The sequence below is a fragment of the Lasioglossum baleicum genome, chromosome 20 (genome assembly GCF_051020765.1).
Source record: "Lasioglossum baleicum chromosome 20, iyLasBale1, whole genome shotgun sequence".
Taxonomy (NCBI): Eukaryota; Metazoa; Arthropoda; class Insecta; order Hymenoptera; family Halictidae; genus Lasioglossum; species Lasioglossum baleicum.
In genome coordinates this window covers 5,960,187-5,984,993 of record NC_134948.1, presented here as the reverse complement: position 1 = coordinate 5,984,993, position 24,807 = coordinate 5,960,187, and the positions used below count along the sequence as shown (strand labels likewise).

Below are 24,807 nucleotides of genomic sequence, written 5' to 3'. Positions count from 1 at the left end.
TAGAAAGGATAATATGTATTAGGTACAAGGAGAAGATCAAACACAATAATTTAAACAATCGACTATTATTTTGTACTCTTGAAATATAAAAACAACATTTACGAAAATATAAACAACCATTCTTTAAGTTCTTCATAAGAACGACGCACTTTTGGTATGGTGTCAAAGAATAACAATGAATGATATCTCGTTATCTCGTATATATATACGATTTGATAATTAATATGCTGTGCTTTTAAATATTTCAAAGAAACAGAATGTAAATACGTGTATACATATCGAATGATAAAATTAAGGATGAATGCGAATACAAACATATACATACATTATAATATCTATATATTACAAGATTGTATCAATCCGTTCGAATACATTGCTATGGTACAAAATTTAACATATTCAAAGTGTAGTAAAAGTTAAAATAGAATTAGGTTTTACCGTAATTCTTCTTTATGTATACAGTATAGATGGACGCTTATGAATATGTCAGTCTATTCCGAAGCACCTGGAACATTAGAACAGCAAATTTGGCAATCAAAGGCAGCGCGATTACATTTCAATTTTGCGGTACATCCAAAAACGAAAGAAGAGGAAAGAGTTTTACTATGTTTTGAATATGTTATACAATTTTTCTCAGTGATTTTGTACAACTTTCAAATATATTACATTAAAAGAGGATGCTGTTGCATCGTACGATGCACCACGTAGAATCGTAAGGTAAGAAAAAGAAGAAGGTAATATAAACAACGATCGACCATGCGCAATTGCCGACATTGGAGTGAACAATGCAAAATTTTAAATAGTTCGTTCAAACGAGTCTCAGCGACAAGAGCACCAGACTCGAAGTCAATAATAAACTAATCGTAGACGTAGGAGCAGCGTTTAGACCAGGTACCACATTTTTACAAGGTGTTGCTCGTAAAATAAAGTTGAATATAGAGTCCACGATGTTGGCAGGTGTGGGATCCGAACATTTTTCCAAATCGTTAACAATGCAGGCTTGGACAGTAGAAATGTCCCTGCACATACATTGGAAGAATTAATATATTGCCATTAGCATAATTCTGTTTTATTTGACTATTTTAACATCTACATACCCGCATTCTTTATTGCCAAGTACGAGAAGATGGTTGATGCGATCCAATCCCATCAAAGATCCATTGTTCGCATCCATAGGAGGGATGTATTTGCCAAAAGTAGCATTGATACAGTTTTCAATTTCTTGTTGTTTCGACTGCAAACATTCTGGTCCGTTAGCAGATATGAAAACTAGAAACAATAAGAATTATATTAGCTAGAGTTTCCATAGAAAGTTTCTGCGAATAGAAATATTTGAGTATTCGTATACATACGAGCAATACGATCTCCTTCTTTGAAACAAACAAAATTCAAGAGAGAATCGGTGATGTTCAAAAGTGTTTTCTTAGTCTCTTTTTCCGATGCTTCCAAACAGGGTTCCGTTGCATCCGTGAAATCGCTTACACACTTCTTAAGCTTAGGGGTCTTGCTGCAATATCTTCTGAACACCACGTCCAAGTCTCCGGTAGGTTTATACTTTTCCATCTCGGATTCGAGCTGCGTCAGGTTTACAAACGATTTGATGCATTCCTCCACTTTATCTTTAGCTTTGGTAGCTTTCTCGAATGCACCTTCGCCTCCGTTCTTCTCGCATTTTTGTTTAAACAAATTCTTCGCCTCATTGAGAGCCGGTATTGCGGATGCATTTATAGCGGCCAAGTCGATCCCGGATGCGTTGAGACTTTTCGGGTCTATAAGGTTGGAAACTTTGTTTACCACGTCGTCGACATTTTCTTGAGAGTTAGTGTGCCCAACGAGACCTGGAAGAAAAATTCATCTTGTTAAAAGTAATCCAATACAGAACATTACAGGCCTCGCTAGGGAAGATGAACCCCTGCACGGGGTGTTTAGCCAGTTTAGCCGCCTTTTGACGGCTTCGATTTTAACCTTATTTAGACCACATATGTGCCCATAATTATGAAATTGGTCGTGTATTTCTTGTTTCGAGGTATTTAAAAGGAAAGGAATAACAAGCACTAAATATCTAACGATTCGTTTTTGACAATATCGTAAATTTACTACTCTTTTTTTTAAGTCAAGTAATTTGTGAGGAAATAAATACAGATTTCATATTATCAACATCTATTTAATATACATACATTAGAATTTCACGGTTTCTAAATTATACCTGACAAAATGAGTTAGCACTACATATTTGTAAGAATAAAGTAAAAATGAATGAGTAATAAAATAAAGTATGTACAGTTTCCATAAATATTTATACAGAATGAGATACGTCGACGATTTTCCTTTCCCTTCTAATACTAAATACTTTCTAAATACATAAATATAGTAGTTTGCCCACAACCATCATTTGATAGACAATGTAATCTTATTGTTAGAAGAAGGCATGTTATTTGAAGCCGAGTTTGCATAAGTAATATATTGTGGTGTCGATTTCGGGGACACCCCGACTGTTTAGAATTTAGGCTAATATATAGTGTATATAGCACTGAACACTGATATACATATATATACTATCACTAGTATACAAGGTGTCCCAATAGTCTTGCAAAACCCGGAAATGGAAGGTTCCCGAGGTCATTTAAAACGACATTTTCCTCTGCAAAAATGTTGTCAGCGGCTTTGTTTATATATATATATATAGGAGTTATTAACGAAAAACACGGACCAATCAGAGCACGACCTAGATGCGTGTTGGCCGAGTCGGCCCGGCGCGCCAACTGTCAATTGGCTGATTGTGTCAACTCGCGTCTAGGTCGCGCTCTGATTGGTCCGTGTTTTTCGGTAATAACTCCTAAACAAAGCCGCGGACAACATTTTTGCGGAGGAAAATGTCGTTTCAAATGACCTCAGGAACCTCCCATTTCCGGGTTCTGCAGGAGTTTTGGGACACCATGTATATATCAGTGAATTGGACAACTGGACTGTTTAGTTTTCAGGAACTGTGTGTGTGTATATGTGTGTGTGGAGGGTGCAAGCTGGTGCAAGCTTAGCGCGTTTTCTTGGCAGTCGAGAGAAAAGCACACGTAAGCACACGTGACGTGGTGAACTTCAGCCAGCCTGCGAGGTGCAGGGTGCAGCAGAGTCAGAGTTAGAAGTAACTGAAGTAAGAGTATTGCGTTGTGTTCTGTTTCTGTGTTTATTTTTAATATGTGTACATATGGTATACATCACGGTGCATTATACAGGTGTGCCGACTTAGCATCTCTGTAATGCTGAAATTTGGAGGCAGATGAGTCGTAATTCTCTGGCCGCCGCCAGACGGCGCATGGTTCCCCAGGTACCGTACGTGTGTGAATGAGTGCGATTGTGTGTATTCAGCAGCGCAATCTCATTCAATCTCATTCGCACATGTACAGTACCTGGGACCATGCGCCGTCTGGCGGCGGCCAAAGAATTACGACTCATCTGCCTCAGTTTTTTGAGGGAAGTCGGCACACCTGTATAATGCACCGTGGTATACATGTATACACTGTTTTGTTTCGTTTCCACACGTGGTCAGTGTTTTTATCCCGCAATACGATCTAATAAGAATTAAACTGTTGAAGTTCGAAAGTTTCGTTTTAGAATACATATAAATGTTTGTTCCTCGCAACGAAGGCGGAAATATAACGCGTCAGGTACCTCTATGTAGTACTTTAGTTACGAAACACTGAAATCGAGAGCCCGTAGCAAAAGAAGTCTCGATCCAAATTAATAATTCCACCGTGTATATCTGCTTTCGGTATCTACTTTCGTTACTGGTATCGGTATCATTTTGTCGTACGTCATTGTTAAGCACGGCGGTTGCATGAAATACAATCGAGCAAATCAAAATGCATCTAAAGGGGGTACAAAGTACGGAAACCGAGCAGATTAAGTATTCGTCATTCGTCACACGTGCATCGCAAACTTAATGTCTGCACACTGCACACACCCGGCAATGAAGCAGATTCGATCAAATCGATCGTGACAATACAATCATCATTTATTTCATAAACATTTATGGAATTTGCATTGATGAAAAGCAACATTCTAATTGTAAGTATATACATATCGAGAATTCGATTCAATCTTGTCGGATTCCATGCCACGACCAATCGCTTCTTATCGATTATGCGAATGCGATCGAAGGTCGCTCTATCGTTCCTTTCAATCGTGAATCGACTATGATTCAAGTTTACAGTACCGTTCTTGTCGAAACAATGCCATGATAGATGGACAGCTCGAAACACAACGAGCCGCTTGCAACAGAAAACGGTCGTATTACAAATTGAATCTGACTGAGCGAACGTAAACGAGAAGTCCCTGACATCTAATCCGGCAACGAGCGAGGCGAACGTAAAAAAAAAGATCGCACAGCATTCTCGTAGGTACCTATATGATTTTGTGCATGCGATCGTTTTACACGCATCGAATTCGCCATCGATATACTACTGTCTCTCTCGTTCGCGTGTTTTCTTCCTTTGTTGTTTATCGCGATGCGTTGCGTGTCGTGAATCATGCCAGCTTGAACTCTGTCAACGTGGATGGAAAACAAAAACGCGTGAGTTCTCTTACGTTTCCCAGTTCTCGTCGACGGAGATGGGGACGGAGACGGGGACGAGGGCGGAGACAGTCGCCGAGGGCAGACTTACCGCAAAGGAACACCACAGCAGTGACTGTCCAGTATTTGTTCATTGCAGGTTCTCTTGATTTTTCACGGAGCAGCACACGTCTCGCCGTGGAGATTATCTTCCGAAACGCCGTGAGGTGAGACGGCGCGGCGTTTACTCGCGACGGCGAAAGAATACGTGCCGCTGTACGAGCAAGATGGATATACACTGATCAGATGCGCATCACTGTTACGAGCGTGTCGCCTGGCTCGACGGATCCAAGTTCCCGCTATTACTTCCGTTTCCGTACCCGTTGCCCGCTTTTCCTCTGTTCTTATGAAAGCTCTATAACAAACTGACTTGTAACACGACGCACGGAAACCCAGCGAAGACGAGGGGGGCAAAGGTGAAAGAGCAAGACGTGAATTCGGAAGCGGAGCACGCAACAACAAGACTTCGGACGATCGCAGTAACGCTACTCCGATACTGAACCGCTGAGCGCGTGCGCTCGACTTATATAAATTCGATGGGAATACTCTTACCCTCTCCACTCGAGTGCGCGCACACATGCACGCACGAAATTTTACCACGTTTCCTTTCAATTTTACGACGAAATATTTCAAAGTTCTTTTCGATTTTACAGGTTCCCGCCGCGCTATTCCAAACATCTGCCAGAGATATACACAGATCGCTTGGAAGAATACTACTGGACCTTTATGCAAAGTAAAAATAATGTTCTACCTGAATCGTAGCAAACTCTTAACGCACTTTACCTATCGAATTTTCAATAATTGTGTTGTACCAAAAGAAAGTATAGAAATTTTCTTTTACGTTATAATCTGAAATGAAAGTATTAGATGACGTTATTAACGGTGACTTGTTAGTTCCCAATGAAAATTGCTGTCACTGTTGAAGGTTTTATTGAGAAGCGTTTAGCCGTGAACCACAGATTTTTCAAAATTATGAAATAATCACTGGCTGGTGATGTGTTAATATGCTTAATAACATGAAAATAATATAACAGTATTTTTAAGATCTTCTAATATTTTTACCGTTTCAAATTGCAGGTGCTGAATTTTGTCATAAACGCATAAAATCCGCTGTCCAGTGATAAAACATGCGAAGATTTTGCGGAAATAATTGTCTGGTTTTCGAACGAATCCTGATCAGTTGTGGAGCGGCGAATACCTCGAATTTTATAGTACACAGCGATCAGTCATCGAGCGAACGGGAAGAATTTATTTTTGCAAAACCTGCATAGTTTTGATAAAAGGACAACGAGTTCATTGTCCTTGCATTCGAACCGACGCGACGGCGAATGCTACATATGCTTTTTATTACACGCTTCCGATAACTCGAAAGATTTTATGGACGGAATTTATAAAGCGTGTAATCCTTTACGGGTCTCCGATACCTTCATCGGCCGCTCGTAATTAGTTTAATGGGCTTTAGGCTTTTAAAATGCTTGAAAAGGCGCGGCGCTGGGTCCGAAAATTTTTTATGCATTTCAAAGAGCCATGTTCATGTAGGAACATTTGTGTAGGTTACGCCGAATGTTTGTATACGGTAGAAGCAGAAGGTAATCAACTATTCAGTCGCTTTAAATAGTTTTATCGTCATAAATGTAACTATTGTTGCGTAGATGTATGTACTCCGTAGAATGTGATTACAACAAGCATCGGTGGTTCAGTGGTAGAATGCTCGCCTGCCACGCGGGCGGCCCGGGTTCGATTCCCGGCCGATGCAAATTTTTTTTCTTTTCATCCGATTTTTAGTTAATTTGGTATTGATCCGATAAAGAAACGTATATGTAGGAGGTACTCCACGGAGAATTTGTTTTTGCGCGGTCTGCGTTCATTTCATCCAGTCACCGTTGCTAATGTATGCAATACTTTGACAGACGGAAGTTATAAATATTACGTAAACGGGATTCACCTAAAAAAAGTATTTTACGTATCGATTTAGATGCAAACGCGCGACAAGTACATAAATGTAAGAAGATCGTTAAAGTCTCTAACATCTGGAGCTCGTATGCATATGTATATTCTCAGTGCCTTTTGAAGCTAATTAAACCATCTGGATAATTTTCTGCGTGTAGTATAAACTCTAAGCATATCCTAACTAGTTAGGTACATTCTGTCGCGATAACCTTTCAGATACAATTTAGGTGGACATTTGATTCCTTATCTTCCACGATAAGATTGTTCTCTGATACCGCAAGCTGGCTAATAAATATTGAATAACTGCAAGAAATCGTTGGATTGTGCATCGACGCGATAATATTTAACCGCACGCGCAGCGGTAAAAGCTTATATTGCAAGCTGGCAATAAAAAATAGCGATAATAAGTTGTCGTTAGGCAAATTATGTGACATGGTACACGTATTAAGATTAAGTATAAACGTTTATTAGAATATTTCACGTTTCATATAATATCAGAATGATAATAAAATTGTATTTTATGTAAAGCAGTACATTTGAGTTTCCACGTTTTACTTCTTTCGGCGTGTAAAGTGTAACGTGTTGAACTTGATAAAACACAGGCTGAAGTAGCAATCAAACTTTAACAAGGGTATAATCGATCGTGTGTCTCTAGGATCTCGCCGTTTCCAGTAGGTAAGCAAGTATAAGTGTACGATGTAGATTGTAGATATACATACATGTTTATGCTGTATTGGACCCTGTAACCAACTTCTGTTCCTTATACACTATGCACACATATGATTCATATAATTGTATAATGGGATAATAATTGAATTGCAGAGGTTCCCAACACGATCAACACAGTGCAGCCGGCTTCCCGGAGTAATTTTATTTGCGGATTGTCGAGCAACATCCGTGGTTCGTAGACTCGACTGAGAACCGCTGTCGAACGTCTATGAAGAACAATGGAGCTTATTTTGCAAGATTATTTGCTCGGTGCCCTCATTATTGAATGGCTGAATCACCGATCAACTGCGCCCCGAGAAAACCGGGTTGCATTTAACCTTTTTTAAATCATTCATTATTACATAAAGGAGGCCTTACAGCATTCGAGAGAGAGAGAGAGGGAGAAAGAGATAAATAAAGATAGAAAGGACCGAGTATGTTTACTGTTCGGTTCGTAAATAATGAACACAAGTGTGCTGCGCGGATAACCAAGCTGCATAGGTTTGCTGTCGGCATTGACCGTGAAAGCTTAACGTCCTTGATAAAGCCGATAATTCCGTGTAGGCTATAGTTGCGTTCAAAGTTCACAGCTTGTAAGCATTCCGCATCATTAAATCGAAGTACGCGTCATGGTCGATGCTCGCGCTGATCGCGCTGTAATAGTTCATGAACTCCTCCTCGGTGACCTGAAATTAACGTGGAATTAAGTTTCAGGTGATCAAAGATCGATGTTTCATCGGTACGAGATGTTCTGCTTATAGGCGCAGCTATATATGTATCAAGAAGGAGAACGTTTGGAAAATATATCTGTGGTTGCAAGGAAGAACGCCGCATGTCGCATACTTCCACATCCGAGGTATTGCCTCACTAATGCTTTGAGCCTTTCGAATTTGTTTTCATGACTTTTTTTCTGGTAAAATACGTAAATCCGATATTATAAAGCTCAAAATTGTGATATGCGTTGTTTTTCCTGGCAACCACGGATATAATGTATGTAAAACAGTCCTCACGGTGCCGTCCCTGGTATTGTTTTGCTCGAAATTGCCCAGGAACTTGTTCAGGATGCTCTCCTCGCTCTCCTCCCCGCTTATATAACGAGGATGACATTTGACGTTATAGATTCCTTTGAGATCGTCGATCGTGATCACACCGTCGCCAGTTTTGTCCAGCTTCTTGAACGCCTGATCCACCACGTTCTTGCGGCTCTGCGACAGTGGAGGCTGCGCAACAAAACGCATCGTCATCGTCGAGATCGCAATCCGATACCTTGAGAACCGCGGCCATCGAGATCTAGAACTTCCGGTACCCGTATGGCAACGATGAATTCGTCGACGCTGATGTTCCCGTCGTCGTCGGTGTCGAGTTTCTCGAACATCTCTTTCACCTCATCCTCGGAAATGTCCAGGCCCGTCTCCCCCAGACCTTTCGTGAACTCCTCGAGGTTCAGCTTCTTGTTCCCATCGTCGTCCATACGACGAAACGCTCTGGAAATGAAAATCAAAAGTGAAAATAATGGGAGTCGGCTGTCTTTTGCTTTCAGGATCGCTTTCAGCAGTTTATTGTCAACTCACCTACCCAAACCGAGAATACCATTGGCACCTCTGGCCAGGCAGAGCAAACGCAGCTTCTCTATAGAATCCGTGGCTGTGTGTATGGCCCGTTGGGCCTTATTGATCATCTCAGTCTCTTGTCTGGTCGTCGCGCTCTGCGGTCTGTTAAAGAACATCCCTGAAAGAGGAAAACCCGTTCTCCTCACCGTTGCAACATGACGCGTTGACTCACGCGACAAGAATGACGCCGAATCTCCAGGAAAGAGATAGCTAATTGTGCCACGTAGTTTAATCTACTCTACAAACAATACACGTACGACACAGGCAATATCGAGCGAACCTACAGTTACACCATCGAACGTTCCATTTAGGTGCACGGTCGAATCCTTTGCTAAATGCTTTTCAATATTCGCAGTCGTTCTAAAAAGACAGAGAAAGATAACGGGAGCGGAACTGGTGGGATTTACGCGAAGAGTGGGAGTTGCGGTATCGGTCTGGTTTGCTCTGATGTGCACGCTAATCCCAGGCTTACTGCACCTGCCGCTTCGACTTTTTTCATTTTTTCAAATCACCGAGGAATACGCGGTGTCCCCTGTTGACGAGCTCTTGCGAAATAATGTAAAACAAACGTGTCATTTTATTCGATTGCAGAGCGTGGCTAATGGTCTGGCTTTATCAAATACCCGGCCTATATTTAATTAATGAAATGTCGACGAAGGACGAAACGCTGCGAGCGGATCTCAATTTCGCAATTGCACGAAGAGTAGGAGGAAAAAGTATCGATTCGATTCTAATGTAATTTGTCGTACGTCCGATCGATTAGCATAATCTGCGTACCGCGCGCACCTTTTCTCGTGATCAGCTAGATACCAAAATTGTTTTCGTTAATTATACATATTTATACTGTTCTAGAACGCTGTGGACACCCGTTGCCGAAAATATTGTAAAACGCTAATTACGAGCTGTTATTAAGTCTCTTAATTAGTCTTTTATCTTCTATACGTTTACTTTGTACTTACCTCGATCCTAAGAGGAGGAAGTCGGAATCATGCGCGCCAATTTTGTAGATGATTCTTGACGGAACGACAACCGTCGAGGATCAGGATAAAGAAGCAGGAAAAATTCGTGACTACTCCGAAGAAGACCGGAAGGCGAATGACGGTAGATGGTCCCTTTGACGCGGCTGGTCGCATTCGATAGGACGACATACAGTGGATCACACCACATGTATGTACGTACGTTGATCGACACCACGCTCACATAGGAAAACAAGGTGTGCTGTCGTGTACAATGTCCATACAATAGTCTGTAGAACGTATCCATAACGACCAAACAGCCACAACACGTGTATCGGCAAAAATTTCACGCGTGATCAATTCCCAATACCGATTTCCTATCGGTGGTTTGCTATATATATGTGTTGTACATGTTCGTACATACATATATACACATATAGTGTATAGTATAGGACATAGGACGATCCCTAGTACGTGCAGGGCAAAACTCTATGCATCAGCTCGCTCTATCTCTTCGGAAGAATCATTCTACGTACTGTGCGAACGACGCGACCTTTTCTTTCTCTTTTCATAGACAATTATTTAAACAATTTCATGGATGCTCGACCTCCTTCGGACTCGCTATAACTACCCTAAACAGGACCTCCTAGCGTACTCGGATTCAAATTGACACAGCGGTAAAAGATCGATGAAATAACAATATGGTAAACAGTTATTATTTTTCGATGTACATATTTTTATTCAAATCGACGAGTTTACATTTATACTGCGGATTTTATGCATTTATAATAAAATTGAGTCGCTATAGTTTGAAATAGTGCAAGGATTAAGAGAATTGAAAAGAGTGGGGATATGTTATTGTTGACCTTTTAAAATAATTAAAGGAAAAAAACAATTTGAAAGTTTTGCAACAGATAGAGAGAGAGAGATAATTTTTATTTTGCTTAAAATCCGTAGTCTAGTTACGAGTGTCGATCGTATTAAGAAAACAAAAGTCACGATGTTTCGAGCAGGTTTACCCACAAATAACAGAACGGTATAACTTATTTCGGGAAAACTGTGTCAAATTGACGCAAGAGACGGATCAGGATAAATAGATCCTATAATAGACTCTATATATGTATATAATACACGTATACTTGTACACATATGCACATATATACATGTAGAATATAAATAAAACCTATTAGGATTTCAATATCCTTGGTGTCATTTTGTAGCGCGCAACGGTAATATCCGGTCTTTGTTTTTTCAAATGATCTGCTTCCTCAACGACTTGTTTCTATCGCTGCCGGCGATCAATGATCTGTAACGTTGAATCGATCGTATATCAACTTGTTCTTATCAAAGGACATTTAATATTAATGTATTTTCCGACATGAACGAACGTGAAACGATAAGGAACCATAAATTCGTATTCATATACGAATTATATTGGCGGGAAAAGATTACCGGCGGTCGTTACAGTAATCTGTGTTACCGACGGAGTAGTAGTCGCTAACTTACCATTCGACGCGCAATCGATAATAATCTAATCGCCTTTCTTCTAATTACCTTTCTTTCGGATAATTATATATTTATGAGCGAACAGATACAATGAAAATTAATGGAACAAGCATGTTAATAGGAATTTCATTTGAAATTAACAGAATTAGAATAGAAACTTCTGGAATTGCCGAATGCCATGTGTTGCATTTATCCGCCAATGGGATGAGGACATTTGGACCGAGCTGCAGCCGGCTTATCTTTGATTGGTTATTCTACATTGCGTGGGTCCATCCGATTGGTGGATCTTCCAGGATTCCTCTTGTTATAACACATCGTCGTGGCTGGATTGTATGACAGTCGGTGTTGAAACAACGAAGCGTAGTGTTTGTCGCGGGTCCCGTACGTTTCCGCTATTTTTCCTGCGATTATTCGTGAACGTTTCACGACAGCAATGAAAAAAGCGTTAATATTGGTGTCGGTCCTGTTTCTTCTGGCAGGTACGTTACACAGTACAACGATAATTATCGAGGAAAAACGTGTTCAGACTTACATGTTAACCGTATCGCAATAAAAATTTTCCTGCTCGTTGTTGTTTAGGATTCGCCAGAGCAGATGATCAAGTCGAGGAAGATGTTGGAACCGTGGAAAACGATTTGGGCGTCAGTCGGGAAGCATCTCGAACAGGTTATACAGAGTTTCTGTTTTCTTTTTTACTTTCCCACCTTGTTTTATTCGCCAATCTTTGATTGATACACAGTTACTCGTAGCAGACATAGAAACGCCCCCTTCGCTCGATTATTCTGGTCAAATTTAAATGGACCGTTGTAATCATGTCTACATTGTTTACAAATATGTAGTTAACTCGCTGTTGAAACTAACTTGTTGCATCGATAATAATTGCTGGTGACTGTGTTAAAGCAGGTAGAGGAATGTCTCCTTCCCTCGATTATCCTAGATTTAAATAGACTGTGCAACTCACGTTTATGCTGTTTACAAACAGTTAACTCGTTGTTGAAACTAACTTGTCACATCAATAATAATTGCTCATGTGTTTCGTAGATGACCAAGCCGTTCAGAGAGAAGAGGAAGCGATAAAGTTGGATGGATTAAATGTAGCGCAAATGAAGGAACTGAGAGAAAAGGCTGAAAAATTTGTATTCCAGACTGAAGTCAATCGTATCATGAAACTTATTATTAATTCACTGTACCGCAACAAAGATATATTCCTTAGAGAACTGATATCCAATGCTTCCGATGCTTTGGATAAGATCAGATTATTATCCCTAACAGAGAAGAATGTCCTAGACAATAATCCCGAGTTGGTGATCAGGATTAAATCGGACAAAGAGAACAAAATATTGAGTCTAACTGACTCTGGTATCGGTATGACGAAGAAAGAACTGATTAATAATCTGGGAACAATCGCAAAGTCTGGCACAGCTGAATTCTTGGGCAAAATGCAAGAGACTTCGAACACTCAGGATCTAAACGATATGATTGGTCAGTTTGGAGTAGGTTTCTACTCTGCTTTCTTAGTATCTAACACTGTGGTTGTCACGTCCAAGCACAACGACGACAAACAATACATTTGGCAGTCGGATAGCTCCAGCTACAGTATCGTCGAGGATCCGAGAGGGGATTCCTTGAAGAGGGGAACAACAGTCAGGTACAGAAAATAACATTTGCTATTATTAGATTGCGGATGTTTATGTAATTTTCAATTTTTATAGACAAATTTTAAGAAAGTTGCAAGAAGCTGTAGAGATCCAAAACCAATAAAAATTTACCCAAATCCTATCAAATATTATATTCTAGCATTTTTTGAAAATTTTCATAAGCCATAAAGATCTGCAGTCTAGCTATTATGTATTGGGTTGGCAAATAAGTTCGTTCGGTTTTTTACATTGGAATAAATCACAAAAACCGAACGAACTTATTTGCCAACCCAATACTATATTTTCAATATTAAAGTAAAGTTATTCAATGAATTAATTGATTTGTGGTTGCAGTCTTCATCTGAAGGACGAAGCGTTGGATTTCCTGGAAGAGGACACTATCAGAAACTTGGTGAAGAAGTACTCGCAGTTTATCAACTTCCCCATATATCTGTGGAGCAGCAAAGTTATTCAAGTGGACGAAGAAGAAGACGACGACGAGAAACCCATAAAGGAAGACGAGAGCAAGAAAGAAGAGTTAGACGAGGATAAAGTATCGGACGAGGAAGACGACGCGAAGGTGGAGGATGCCGAAGAAGAAAAGAAGACGAAGAAAGTCGACAAAACCGTCTGGGATTGGGAATTGCTAAACGATTCGAAGCCTATATGGACCATGAAACCATCGGAAGTCGAGGAGAAAGATTACAGCGACTTTTACAAAGCGTTGACGAAAGACACTCAAGAACCTTTGGGAAAGATTCACTTCGTAGCAGAAGGCGAAGTTACCTTCAAGTCGCTTCTTTTTATTCCGAAAGTACAACCTGGAGATAGCTTCAATCGTTACGGCACCAAGTCCGATAACATTAAATTATACGTTAGGCGAGTGTTTATCACCGACAAATTCACCGATATGATGCCAAACTATTTGTCGTTCATTCGCGGTATCGTCGACAGCGATGACTTGCCGCTGAACGTGTCTCGTGAGAACTTGCAACAACACAAGTTGATCAAGGTAATCAAGAAGAAACTGATCAGGAAGGTGTTAGACATGATCAAGAAGATTCCTAGAGAAGAGTACGAGAAGTTCTGGAAAGAATACAGCACAAACATTAAACTGGGCGTTATCGAAGACGCTCAAAACAGAGCTAGACTGTCGAAACTGTTGCTCTTCCACTCCTCCACTCAGAAAAGCACCACGACTCTAGCAGATTACGTCTCCCGCATGAAGCCTAGTCAGAAATACATCTATTATATTGCAGGCTCCTCCGAGGAAGAGGTGAAGAAGTCTCCGTTTGTCGAAAGACTGGACAAGAAGGGATACGAGGTGCTATATTTGACCGAAGCCGTAGACGAGTACGCGATTTCAGCTCTTCCCGAATTCGATGGCAAGAAGTTCCAGAACGTGGCGAAAGAAGGTTTCTCTCTTGACGAGAGCGACAAAGCCAAGGAGAAAATGGAATATCTGAAGACAACGTACGAGCCGTTGATCAAATGGTTGAACGACATCTTGAAGGATCATATCAGCAAAGCTCAAGTCTCTGAGCGTCTAACGGACTCGCCGTGCGCGTTGATCGCCAGTATGTTTGGCTGGACCGGAAACATGGAGAGACTCGCGATTTCGAACGCTCATCAGAAAAGCGACGACCCACAGAAAACTTATTACTTGAATCAAAAGAAGACGCTGGAGATCAATCCGAGGCATCCATTGATCAGAGAACTGCTGCGACGCGTGCACGCAGATACCGCCGATGAAACAGCGAAAGAGATTGCTCTGATGATGTTCAGAACGGCTACTCTTCGATCTGGATATATGCTCAGGGAAACTGCAACCTTTGCTCAGAGCGTCGAAGAACTGATGAGGAGAACATTGGATATTCCTCTGGATGAGCTACCGGAAGAAGAAATAGAAGAAGAAATGCAAGACGAGGAATCTGCTTCGATGGATAACGACGAGGAAGACGAGTCGGAGAAGATTATAGATATGGACGCGAGCGAGGAAGAGAGAGACGAGAAAAAGCACGAGGAACTGTAACCTATGAAAACTGTATCGCATAAGACTAACTTTGTCACTGTATAAATAACCGTACAATGTACGGTTACACAGTGTCCGATTGCGTCGCGTTGCAATCGAAAACGAACTCTTGTAATTGTACAGAAAAGGAAAGAAGTGTTCGTCGATGCTTCTCTCACAGCATTTAAAGTGTTCTGTAATGATAACGGCGTTATTACAAAGACACAAATTCGAAGGGTACAATATCCGCGTTTTCCTTTTTTAAGTTTATCCATCGTAATACGCGTACAATATTGTAGACACGTCGTAGGCTACATCTTTGATAACGAATTATAGTTGTTATTATTATTGTAATTTATTTCGTTCAATTTTCTCTCACTTTTTTTTATAGTGACCCAACAGAAGGATCATTCATCGAGTATAATAAAAGATAGCATGTTTGCGCTGCGAATGAATGTGTTTGTATAAAAGGACATATTAAAAGATCATGTCACACTATCGTTATGGTTTCATACTTTACCATTACCGAGTTACTTTTTATTCTCTGGATTTCTTCTTACAGAAATATCTTTCGAAAGTTTAAATAAAGCGCGCGCGTAGCACACGTATCGAAAACAACGATTGTGTAAAAGACGGGCAAAAATTTTGTTTTATCTAGCACGGTTTATTGTTTGTATACCAAATTTTTTGACTCGGTGGCTCGCGTTCAAGAGTACATTTTGTACGCGATCGCGGTGAAATATCTATAATAATTCTGTTATATTTTGCATTTCTGTTGTCGGTGATTTTAAAACAATGTAAAATTATTCGTTTCCGGCATGGCTGTCGCTTTCGGTGATGAGCCAATGGGAATGCTGGATTCCGTTGGAACCGGGACAAATGGCGTAGATATCCGAGCGCGGCCGAGCGCTCATTTCCGTTTTCGAATCCGACGTCACCTACTCTGAAAACCCGTGTGTTTTGTGTTTCTTTGGGGCCACGATGATTATCGCTAATTTAACGTAAGTATCATTACGTTTCCCGGATGAAATCGCGTAGATTCGATACAGTGGGATTCGCGCGGTGTCGTTTGTAAAAGGAGACTGGTCACGAAACCGTGCGAATTCCTTTGTGTAAGTTTCCCACTGAACAGCGAACAGCTTACTCGCCATGCCGGTCTATAAAGCAGTCCTTCTTTTTCGGGCACGTTCAATTCGTCGAGAAACATTGGGATTAATCGAAACCGATTGTCTTTGTTCCATTCGCGTGTCATCCTTAGCATTGACATGATCGAATCTTCCGTCGATAGATAAAGAACTCACCGACGATATACAAATCACCACATATAAACAAAATAAATGGCGTCGGCATACTTCGGCTCCGAATATGACAAATTTTCGATCATTCAGTATTTTTCTCATTCCTTTCCGACTCGTCTATGGGACGCTCTACGTTAAAAGAAACGTATTCCCTTACACGCGATGGAAATCATCTAATATCGTTGCCGGAATTTATATTATATACACGTCGTGTATGTTTTTTCGCTTTTTTCCTTTTCTCACGTATTTGTTAACGAGCGGCTCTCTTTTACCAGAGTTTCTAATGCTCCGAGCACGCGACGTAACTATACTAAATAGTTTAATAGATTCCTAACGTTGCCCTTTGTATCGGCTGTGTTTCAAACACACCTGTTAACGAACAAAATTTAGGAGATACATATACAGAAAAATTATTTTGGAAAAGAAATTTTTATCTTGTTATTGACAGAACGGTATTTATTTCAGGTTGAAATTATTGAAATTGAAATCAGATTTCTTCAAGTTGTAAAAGTATTTCAAGCAAAACATTAAACAAACACTCTCATCTGTAGTTAATAAATAAGCAAAAAAAGAGTGATAACACCGTACGTAATACTTAAGCATTTAAGTAGTAACTTTACGTCGTAAACTGAATCGTGATCAAAATGGGCATCCAAGATTTGCAAGTCTTTCTGGATAGCAACTACGTACAAGGAGGATCGGTACCAGTCGATCTGTTGAAAATCGCACGTACCATTACGCAAAGGCAGCACAATCGTATTGGTAAAGCGCAGCAATTGCATTCTGGAAAGTTGAAATTGGTACTTGACGGAGAATGCTGTTTAGATAGATTATATGGCGGCTATTTCTCAGGTACACATTTCCTCCTGTTCACCATATTGTTTGCATCCGAACGAGTATCAGCCAGCGATTTTTTGCCCTTCAGATTGGACTTGCGGAGGACAATGGAACCGAATGCTACAGTTTCTGGCAGTCCTCATACAGAAAACAGAAATGTCAGGCTTGGAATTAGCTGTATTCTTCAATGGATGTTTCGAATCTTCCCGGCGCGCAGATTGGATACAGAATCAACTACAAGTCAGGATTAAAGTGAACAATGTAAGCAAATTTTAATTTATACACGATACAACTCTTAGAATATCTACTTAATCCAAGATAATCGTTTGTACAGGTATTGAAACACATTTCGATAAAAGGTACTCCACCACCAAAAATTTGGTGGACTCCTCCTGTTTGTTTAAGAACCAGTCTGCGAATGGCTTTGAGACATTTAAACGTTACAGTTGTAAGTAGAACTGTTTAAAGTATCTCGTTACATTATATGTCTTGGCATTGCATTGTTTACCGTGTTGTTGAAACAGTTATGCAGTATGGACGACCATCATCAAGAAGTAATTGCTTATTGTCGAGAAAATAATTTCAACGGCTTGATCGCCGATGACGCGGAGTACGCGGTATTCGATCCTCCACGATATTTCTCGTCGGAACAGTTGAAGCTGACGTACAAGGTATAGGCATGGTTCTTTGGATCAGTGATGAGTAGACTCCGGATTTGCAGTTTAAAACAGTGAAAATATTAAAAGATTTCAAGAGTGTTAACCCTTAGCACCCGAGTGGTGACTCTGAGTCACCACTAAAAATTGCTGTACCATTGTTCAAAATGTTGTTTACATTATTATATTAATCTCATATCCACAAAATGAAAAAAATCATATAGAATGGAATTATACTAGCTAGGAAAAAATGTTTAATTTTCTAATATTTTTAAATAAAATAGCTCCAAGTGCAAAGGGTTAATATATTATTTCCACCACATTAAAATTATTCATGAAGAATATAAATGTATATTTAACTCCTGTGTCTTGCAATTGATGTACAAACTTTTTATTTTGCATAAACATCCGGAGTCTAGTGATGAGCAACCGGCGGTCCGCACGATTTTCGATACATCGTTGTTACTTCCCGGCTATTAGGTTTCCACTTTTGGCCCACTGCAGGTTGCTCGTCACTGCTATAGATAATTGTTGTTCGCGTATTTAGCGGAACGATTAAGCGAGATTAAATTTCTCTTCAAGGACTCCCTCGACACGAAGGAATACATACTCCCCGAACTTCTAAAAGCATTGAACATACCATCCGATCGATTATGCTTGTTGGCTGCACTACTTGGAAATTATATCTTAACCGAGCAGGATTTGGCTGATTTTTATAAGAAACTGAACGTGAACGCTAACTTGAACAAAGCGAACACAGACAAAAATGAACTTACGATAAAAGCGATCGCCAATTTCGTCAAAGACCTTCCATCCGTTGAACTGGATGTGGTGGCGCAAAAAGTGTTCGGCACTTTGTCGGATCCAAGGTGTTCGAAACTGCGACAATCCGTTCAGTACTACATCAATGGAACGAAAGAAGGGTTCTTGCATTATAAACCGGTGAAACAGAACAGAGGTAAGAAGTTTTGCTCCAATTCCGTGTGGTCGCTTCTATCGTCAGTCAGTCTTCTCTATCTCTCTCTCTTCAGTTAACCCTTATGTAGTCAACCCGGTGCCCATTTACTGTATTTCTTTCAACAATTGTTAATGTTCCTCTAAAAAATATTACAAAAATTTCTTTGAATGTCCATTCTTTACTCGCTAATATATTAATTTATAGTCTTATAATGAGAATTTGTGCAGACATGTTAAATACTGAAAGGTTTTAAATAATCTATACAGTTTGTGGTTGACAACACAAGGGCTAAATTCCGTAAGGTGGAGTAACGTGAAGCAAACGAACTTGTGTTTCAGTGCATAAATTGGACTCGAAGCAAAACGCTGTACAAACCCCAACGTCGAATTCGACCGAAACGCCGGCAACCTCCGATGCCGATTCGAATTTAGAAACGTCGAGATTCGCGTCCGAAACTGTGGAGAGCGAACGCGAGAGTTTAAATGCGTACAAGCAGGCTACAGTGAACGCGAAGTCTGCCCCGCAAATTGTGATAGACCCACCCGGTATTCAGGGTCATGGAGATGCCGATAATATTAGAGCGGAAGAAACGGAACAAAGTAAGAGAGGATACGAACGCGGTTGAACGATCGAACAACCGTGGTTAGCGTTTTTCCCGTGTTTTTGTTTTGTTTTTCTAATCCGACGAAACGTTGTTTAGGTAATGGACACGCTATAAACGGTACCCACAACCTTTTAATTAGTTCGTCGAGTTCGAGTAGCAGTTCTTCCGCCACATCGCCATCCCACGCAACGGCCGATTCTGCTAGACAAGCTGAGAAGACGACTAGTATTCCTACCACTGTGCCAGAAGTGATGCGCACCGCGTCCGAGAGACACCAGAAAGGATTAATGTCTCCCCATATCTACCAGATTCTTATCGCCGGCGAGATTAAACTACCGGTCCTTCTGGAGGACGAGAATCATCGTGAATTCCCATCTATTCATCTGATTTACAGACCCGTTAGGCAGATGGTGTACGCGATATTGTTCAATCTGCATCATCGAATGTATTTAGCAGCTAAAAGTAAAGAGAAAGGTGGTAAGTATTGTAGAACGATTGTTCCTCGATCTCGTTGAAGTCGTTGCTACGCTCTCTTGGTGTGTCTCCCGCAGACAGCGAAAAGATCGAAGTCCCGGACGTTCTGATAAAAGAGTGGGTATGGTCCAAATCGAATCCGTATCAGGCCCCGGAATTGGTCAAGGCGGAACAAATCGGTTGGGGCGTTCCTACGATTCAACGTTTGTGGTTTGGGTGAGACACTTTTATCTTGGTTGCATCTCTTAAATCAATCGAACACGCAGAAAAATGATGCTTTGCATCCTTCAGCACAGGTATCGATGACAAACGCCGCCGTCTTAGAGGATTCTTGACTTGCATGATGTCCGACACTCCTCTCATGCTAAATACGACCTACGTACCCCAACACTTGCTGGTCATGGCTTGTGTCTTAAGGTAATTAACCAGGGAGGTAACTTATACAGGGAGGGACTTATACAGGGACGTAAACTACCGATATCATACCGGTATTTTTCTGTTAATTCTTTATAAACGTTATAGAAACCGAAATATGGGAATATCGGTATATTTGCATACACTTACCGGTAATAATTTCGGTTTTTCCAATGTATAGGATACATTAACTGCTTCACGATCATAAACGAGGTATTCCGCGACTCACACATGTACTACTAATAATTAATGTTGATACAATTTCAGTAAATTTTATTAATAATAATAAAATATATTTGTCAAATATATAGAATTATTAGACATGTTTAAAAATCATTGAGCGGTACATCTGGAAGGTCTTTGGCTTCATGTTTTATGACGGACACGGTAGATAGATTACCTGAACTCGCTCCTGTTCCTTCGCACGGAGGGTTTTACGACGGAACGTATTTATATTGTGTATACCTAATTAAGGTGGCTGTGTTTATTGACGGTTCTCGGGTAAGTGGAACGCAGTCCCTTTTTATTTGGGGCATCTTTTGCATTGAAAAACCGAAAAATACTGGTATTTATTTCGGTTTCGCTAGTATATCGGCTTCGGTAGAATATCGGTTATACCGGAACCGGTATTTTAACGATTTCGGTTTTCATCCATTTCGGTACTATTTCGGTTTCGGTCCAGCCTCCTGGTATAATACCGGTATTAAGTCCCTGCAATTGACACGATCGAATGTTTCCCTTGCGAAGATTCGTGTTGCTTTAATGCGGCCTGTTTCTCTTCCAGATATATCATGTCATTCTCAGATGTAATCAAGATACTGCGTCGTCAGGAGCTAGACGCTTTCATCGCGCAAGCATTTTCACCGGAACTCATGAACGCTCAGTATTTACAAGATCTTCAGGTACCGAGGCTACAACACACGACGCATGAACGTAGTCAATTCCATCCGATAAATTGCTGATCAACCTTATTTCCTCCGTAGCTTCCTTTAGTGACATCGCGCGGAGTACAGCTAGCTACATTGTTTATGGCTGGCGTCGAAACCGCTCTTTTGGCTAACGATGCTTGTGGCGCACCAATCCCGTGGTTAATGTGTTGCCCATGGTTATATTTCGACGGTAAATTATTTCACCATACGTTAGCCCGTGCTACGATAGCGAAAAATCTATTGGAACTCTGCAGTGGCCATATAGAACGTGTTGTGAAAGTAGAACGGATGAGGAAAGCTGTACTGGAGGGTATCAATGTTGTTTTTGCACGACCCCCGATGCCTGTTGCTCCAGGTAACTGTCGATCAATTTTTCTTTTCTTTTTGTTTTGTTACAGCTTTTTCGATCTTGCCTTTCACATCTGACATTTGAATAATTGCTGTAGCATCATTCAAACTATTGTTTACACTATTAAACATGTTGGTATCAATAGATAGCGAATTTTTTATGCATTTATGACAGAAATGTGTAGGTGTCATTAAAAAATACTGTCACATTATTTTCAACCGATTGGTCACATTAAGAAAGAAAATAAAATTGTTAGAAAATTTTTATTTTGCATAAAGAAATAATTATAGAAATTATTATATCGATCTCATACCCATGAAATTGAAAGAATCATAGCGAATGGAAATATTCTAGGTCGAACAAATAGTCAACAAATAATCTAGGTCAAAAACCTTGACATGTTGCTTCCTGGTCGTCACACCTTGATTAGGCCTCGAATGTACATGCATACACAACATACAGCGAATCGAAAAAGCTATGGCAATTTTGAATACAAGTTCCCAAAGGTGTTCCCAAGGGAAATATATAAGCTGCCGTTTTGTGCGATTTGTTTACGTAACCGTAGATCCGTTTCCCCAGGTATACGTGTGTCGGTGCCCCAAAATATTTTAGCCGCCAGTTGCACGATCAACGACAGTTTGATGCGCGGCCGTGGAAACGCAACGATGCCTCAACGCGGATTGATGCGTCGACCTATACCGTCGCGCGGCGGCCAATTGGAGATTGCTGGAGTCGTGGTTGGTCAATGGGGTGCCAACTACGGACAACCCGGTCGTCTGCCTCAACCGTTGCAAGGCCATCCTCGTGGACGACTTCCACCGCAGGTAGATCAAAAGATTCCATACGTTGGTTTTTTATTGTATACGTTGGTGTTGAGTTACCACATATCGTCTCGCTTTAGGTAACGTCGATCGGCGGTCTGAAATACGGTCTTCCACGTGGATTCGCTCCGATGGGTCGATCAACGTTTCCAACACGTGGAAGCAATCGCACGCAAATAGCGGGACGCGGGAAAAAGACTCAAATGAAGGTAAACGATAGGATTTTTAGAAACGAATCAAAAAACCAATTCCGAACTGCGAAATTCGTTTTTTCATTGCCAGAGTGATCGATAGACTGCGGATCTTATGCATTTACGGCAAAAAAGAATTGAGGACATTAGCGTATTGGTTTCAGCTTATTCAGATAATTCAAAGAAGAAAGAAATTTTTATTTCGCTCCTGTGTCTTGCAATTAATCTAGACATTTTTTATTTTGCATAAAGATCCGCGGTCTAGCAATCAATTTTCCATGAACATAGCTGGTTTATAATATATAAACGCTTTTTTCATTTTTGCCTGCAACCTTGTAAATTGTGATTTTTGGAAAGTCTTTTTTGCAGATCAAAATCTGCAAAAAAGCTTCTAATTGCTCCAATGCTTCTAATTGCTTACAAAACATCAGGTTGTTTGGTACAATTATAAAAAGGTTATATTGTTTTAAAGTGCGTTCTCTAATACATTCGTGGCTCGCTGTATATGGAAAACATCGAGGCACGTTTCAAAAAAGATTAGCATTGGTAAAACGCTATTAGTCTCACCGAGCTGAATTTTCAGGCGACCGGTAAGAAGAAGACGACCGTGAAGAAGAGTAAAGAGTGTGAGAAGAAAGACAGCAGGGGACGAGGTAACGGTGTGGATGGGACCACCGATTACAAGTAAGTGATAGTAATTGTAATTGCTCCGATCTATGTCAACGTTGAGGGGCGAACTATTCTCACGAGCATTGTCGTTGTTGTTGCGAACAGCGATACGATTCCGAGCACGAACGCGACGAAGGATGTGGTAGCGCTGTCGGCGCCGGTGCTGGTGCCGGTGCCAGGCCAATTCGAAGACGCCGTCGAGAATTGCAAAGGGATAGAAAAAGGCCAGGGTGATGCGTCTCTCGTCGCTACGGTCGGTTCGGTTCCTCCGGTGCCACCGGTGGCTCCGGTGGCTCCAGTAGCTCCGGTTGCTCCGATTGCTCCGGTTGCTCCGATTGCTCCCGTCGCTCCGGTTGCTCCGATCGGTGCAGTCGCCGCCAAGAATTAGGTATTTACATATATATATATAAACATATATATACATGACTTTTTATCGACTTTTAGACACTCCCGGATACGACTTAAGACTGCAATCAAAAATCTTATTATACGTGTAACGAGGTGATTGTGCGGCACACGACATTTGAACGCAATGTTTACAAGCCTCGATCCATGTATGTACATTGTTCGTTTCTCCCTTTTACCGAGTAAAAACGCTACCGAGTAATGGGGAGATGGTAGAGAGAGATATTCGTTGTTTCTCGCGAGTGTGTTCGAGATGCAGATAGACGATACGTTTTCGTCGAAAATCGCCTTAACGTAAGTCGCTATAATTGCACAACAGTGCCGGAGAAGAGACTCCTCAAATGTCCGCGCGCAGAATCACTCGATAATGTCTAAAGCTCTGATGGGGCCAAAATAATTAAACTAATATAGGAGACAAGGCATCGGTTAAACGATGTCGAAGAGACTATGCGACACACACATACACAGGATAGTGACCCGTTTCCGACGTACACAATACGATGTCCTCACTGCCAAAACGTACCATTCAATGCGTAAGATACGAAACAAAGCGAAACAACAACCAACTACAACAACAACAACAAGATAAAAGAAAACGCGAAAGAAATAATAAACAAAACAAAACAACAACAAAAAAACAGTAAAATGAATAAATGGGGAAAACGGTTAGAAATAACGAAAGGAAAAAAAAAATAACAAAACAAGAGATACGCAAGATAAAATCGTGCTTGTGCTAGACGAGCGTCGTTTCGAACCGTACTCCGCGCTCGAAAATCACCAATGGAATGAGAACTCGACTGATTAGTGTATGCGTGCGCTAATTTTACTAAAACGAGAACAAGTCGTCGTCAGCTGCTAATAAGTATTTAATTCTTAAGAAGTGTGATTATTTTTTTTACAATGAAAATATATATTTTCCGGTATTATATGAAATGCTCGCATTGACGGTCTCAGTACTCTGATCGACCGCGAACCGGATGGAGACACGCGAACGACGAGTTTCACGGAAACATTGTTCTTTTACAATGAGGGACAGGACGGGACAGAATATGCGGGATAGAATACTGAGACGTTCATTAGCAAATGGAGACTGATGCTTTTCATATAGGTAAAATATATATTTATATATGATTTAGATTAGAGGTTTCCGATATATAGCATAATATATCTGTGTAAGTTGTGAATGCTCGACGAGCGAGAGCGTGCGTGACATATATT

General features: G+C 40.7%; 4 protein-coding genes, 1 long non-coding RNA gene and 1 other non-coding gene across 9 annotated transcripts; 4 read left to right on the top strand and 2 right to left on the bottom strand.

Annotated features, from left to right (window-relative positions):
* Positions 1–49: 49 nt before the first annotated feature.
* LOC143218600 (27 kDa hemolymph protein-like) lies at positions 50–5,120 on the bottom strand. The gene is made up of 4 exons (XM_076443878.1): positions 4,659–5,120; positions 1,353–1,838; positions 1,098–1,269; positions 50–1,019 (listed from the first exon to the last, which is right to left on the bottom strand). Exons 1-4 carry the CDS (start codon positions 4,699–4,701, stop codon positions 809–811), a joined length of 912 nt encoding a protein of 303 aa, XP_076299993.1. The 5' UTR covers positions 4,702–5,120; the 3' UTR covers positions 50–808.
* LOC143218608 (uncharacterized) lies at positions 5,085–7,689 on the top strand. Its single transcript, XR_013011123.1, has 2 exons — positions 5,085–5,339; positions 5,684–7,689. It is a non-coding gene; the product is annotated as an uncharacterized LOC143218608 (long non-coding RNA).
* Positions 6,292–6,362, top strand: Trnag-gcc (transfer RNA glycine (anticodon GCC)). Its single transcript has one exon. It is a non-coding gene; the product is annotated as a tRNA-Gly (tRNA).
* LOC143218601 (calcyphosin-like protein) lies at positions 7,001–9,983 on the bottom strand. 3 transcript variants are annotated; one of them, XM_076443880.1, is made up of 5 exons: positions 9,834–9,983; positions 8,836–8,992; positions 8,571–8,748; positions 8,275–8,484; positions 7,001–7,950 (listed from the first exon to the last, which is right to left on the bottom strand). In XM_076443880.1, the coding sequence occupies exons 2-5, from the start codon at positions 8,988–8,990 to the stop codon at positions 7,849–7,851; spliced, it is 645 nt and encodes a 214-aa protein (XP_076299995.1). In that variant the 5' UTR covers positions 8,991–8,992; positions 9,834–9,983; the 3' UTR covers positions 7,001–7,848. The 3 variants fall into 3 exon arrangements, with proteins under 3 accessions (XP_076299995.1, XP_076299997.1, XP_076299994.1); XM_076443882.1 differs by lacking the exon at positions 9,834–9,983 and adding an exon at positions 9,159–9,292; XM_076443879.1 differs by lacking the exon at positions 9,834–9,983 and having other exon boundaries at positions 8,836–9,267.
* Positions 9,984–11,652: 1,669 nt separating this feature from the next.
* Positions 11,653–15,484, top strand: Gp93 (heat shock protein 90 Gp93). The gene is made up of 4 exons (XM_076443844.1): positions 11,653–11,815; positions 11,916–12,002; positions 12,378–12,984; positions 13,328–15,484. Exons 1-4 carry the CDS (start codon positions 11,770–11,772, stop codon positions 15,003–15,005), a joined length of 2,418 nt encoding a protein of 805 aa, XP_076299959.1. The 5' UTR covers positions 11,653–11,769; the 3' UTR covers positions 15,006–15,484.
* A 354-nt stretch (positions 15,485–15,838) lies between these two features.
* LOC143218581 (constitutive coactivator of PPAR-gamma-like protein 1 homolog) lies at positions 15,839–24,290 on the top strand. Of its 2 annotated transcripts, XM_076443830.1 has the most exons (17): positions 15,839–15,985; positions 16,748–17,134; positions 17,208–17,380; positions 17,454–17,567; positions 17,644–17,790; positions 18,358–18,733; positions 19,072–19,332; positions 19,434–19,814; positions 19,889–20,027; positions 20,103–20,228; positions 21,010–21,127; positions 21,209–21,509; positions 22,083–22,327; positions 22,405–22,533; positions 23,099–23,199; positions 23,290–23,572; positions 23,629–24,290. In XM_076443830.1, the coding sequence occupies exons 2-16, from the start codon at positions 16,927–16,929 to the stop codon at positions 23,570–23,572; spliced, it is 3,102 nt and encodes a 1,033-aa protein (XP_076299945.1). In that variant the 5' UTR covers positions 15,839–15,985; positions 16,748–16,926; the 3' UTR covers positions 23,629–24,290. The 2 variants fall into 2 exon arrangements, with proteins under 2 accessions (XP_076299945.1, XP_076299944.1); XM_076443829.1 differs by having other exon boundaries at positions 23,290–24,290.
* The last annotated feature ends 517 nt before the right edge of the window (positions 24,291–24,807 follow it).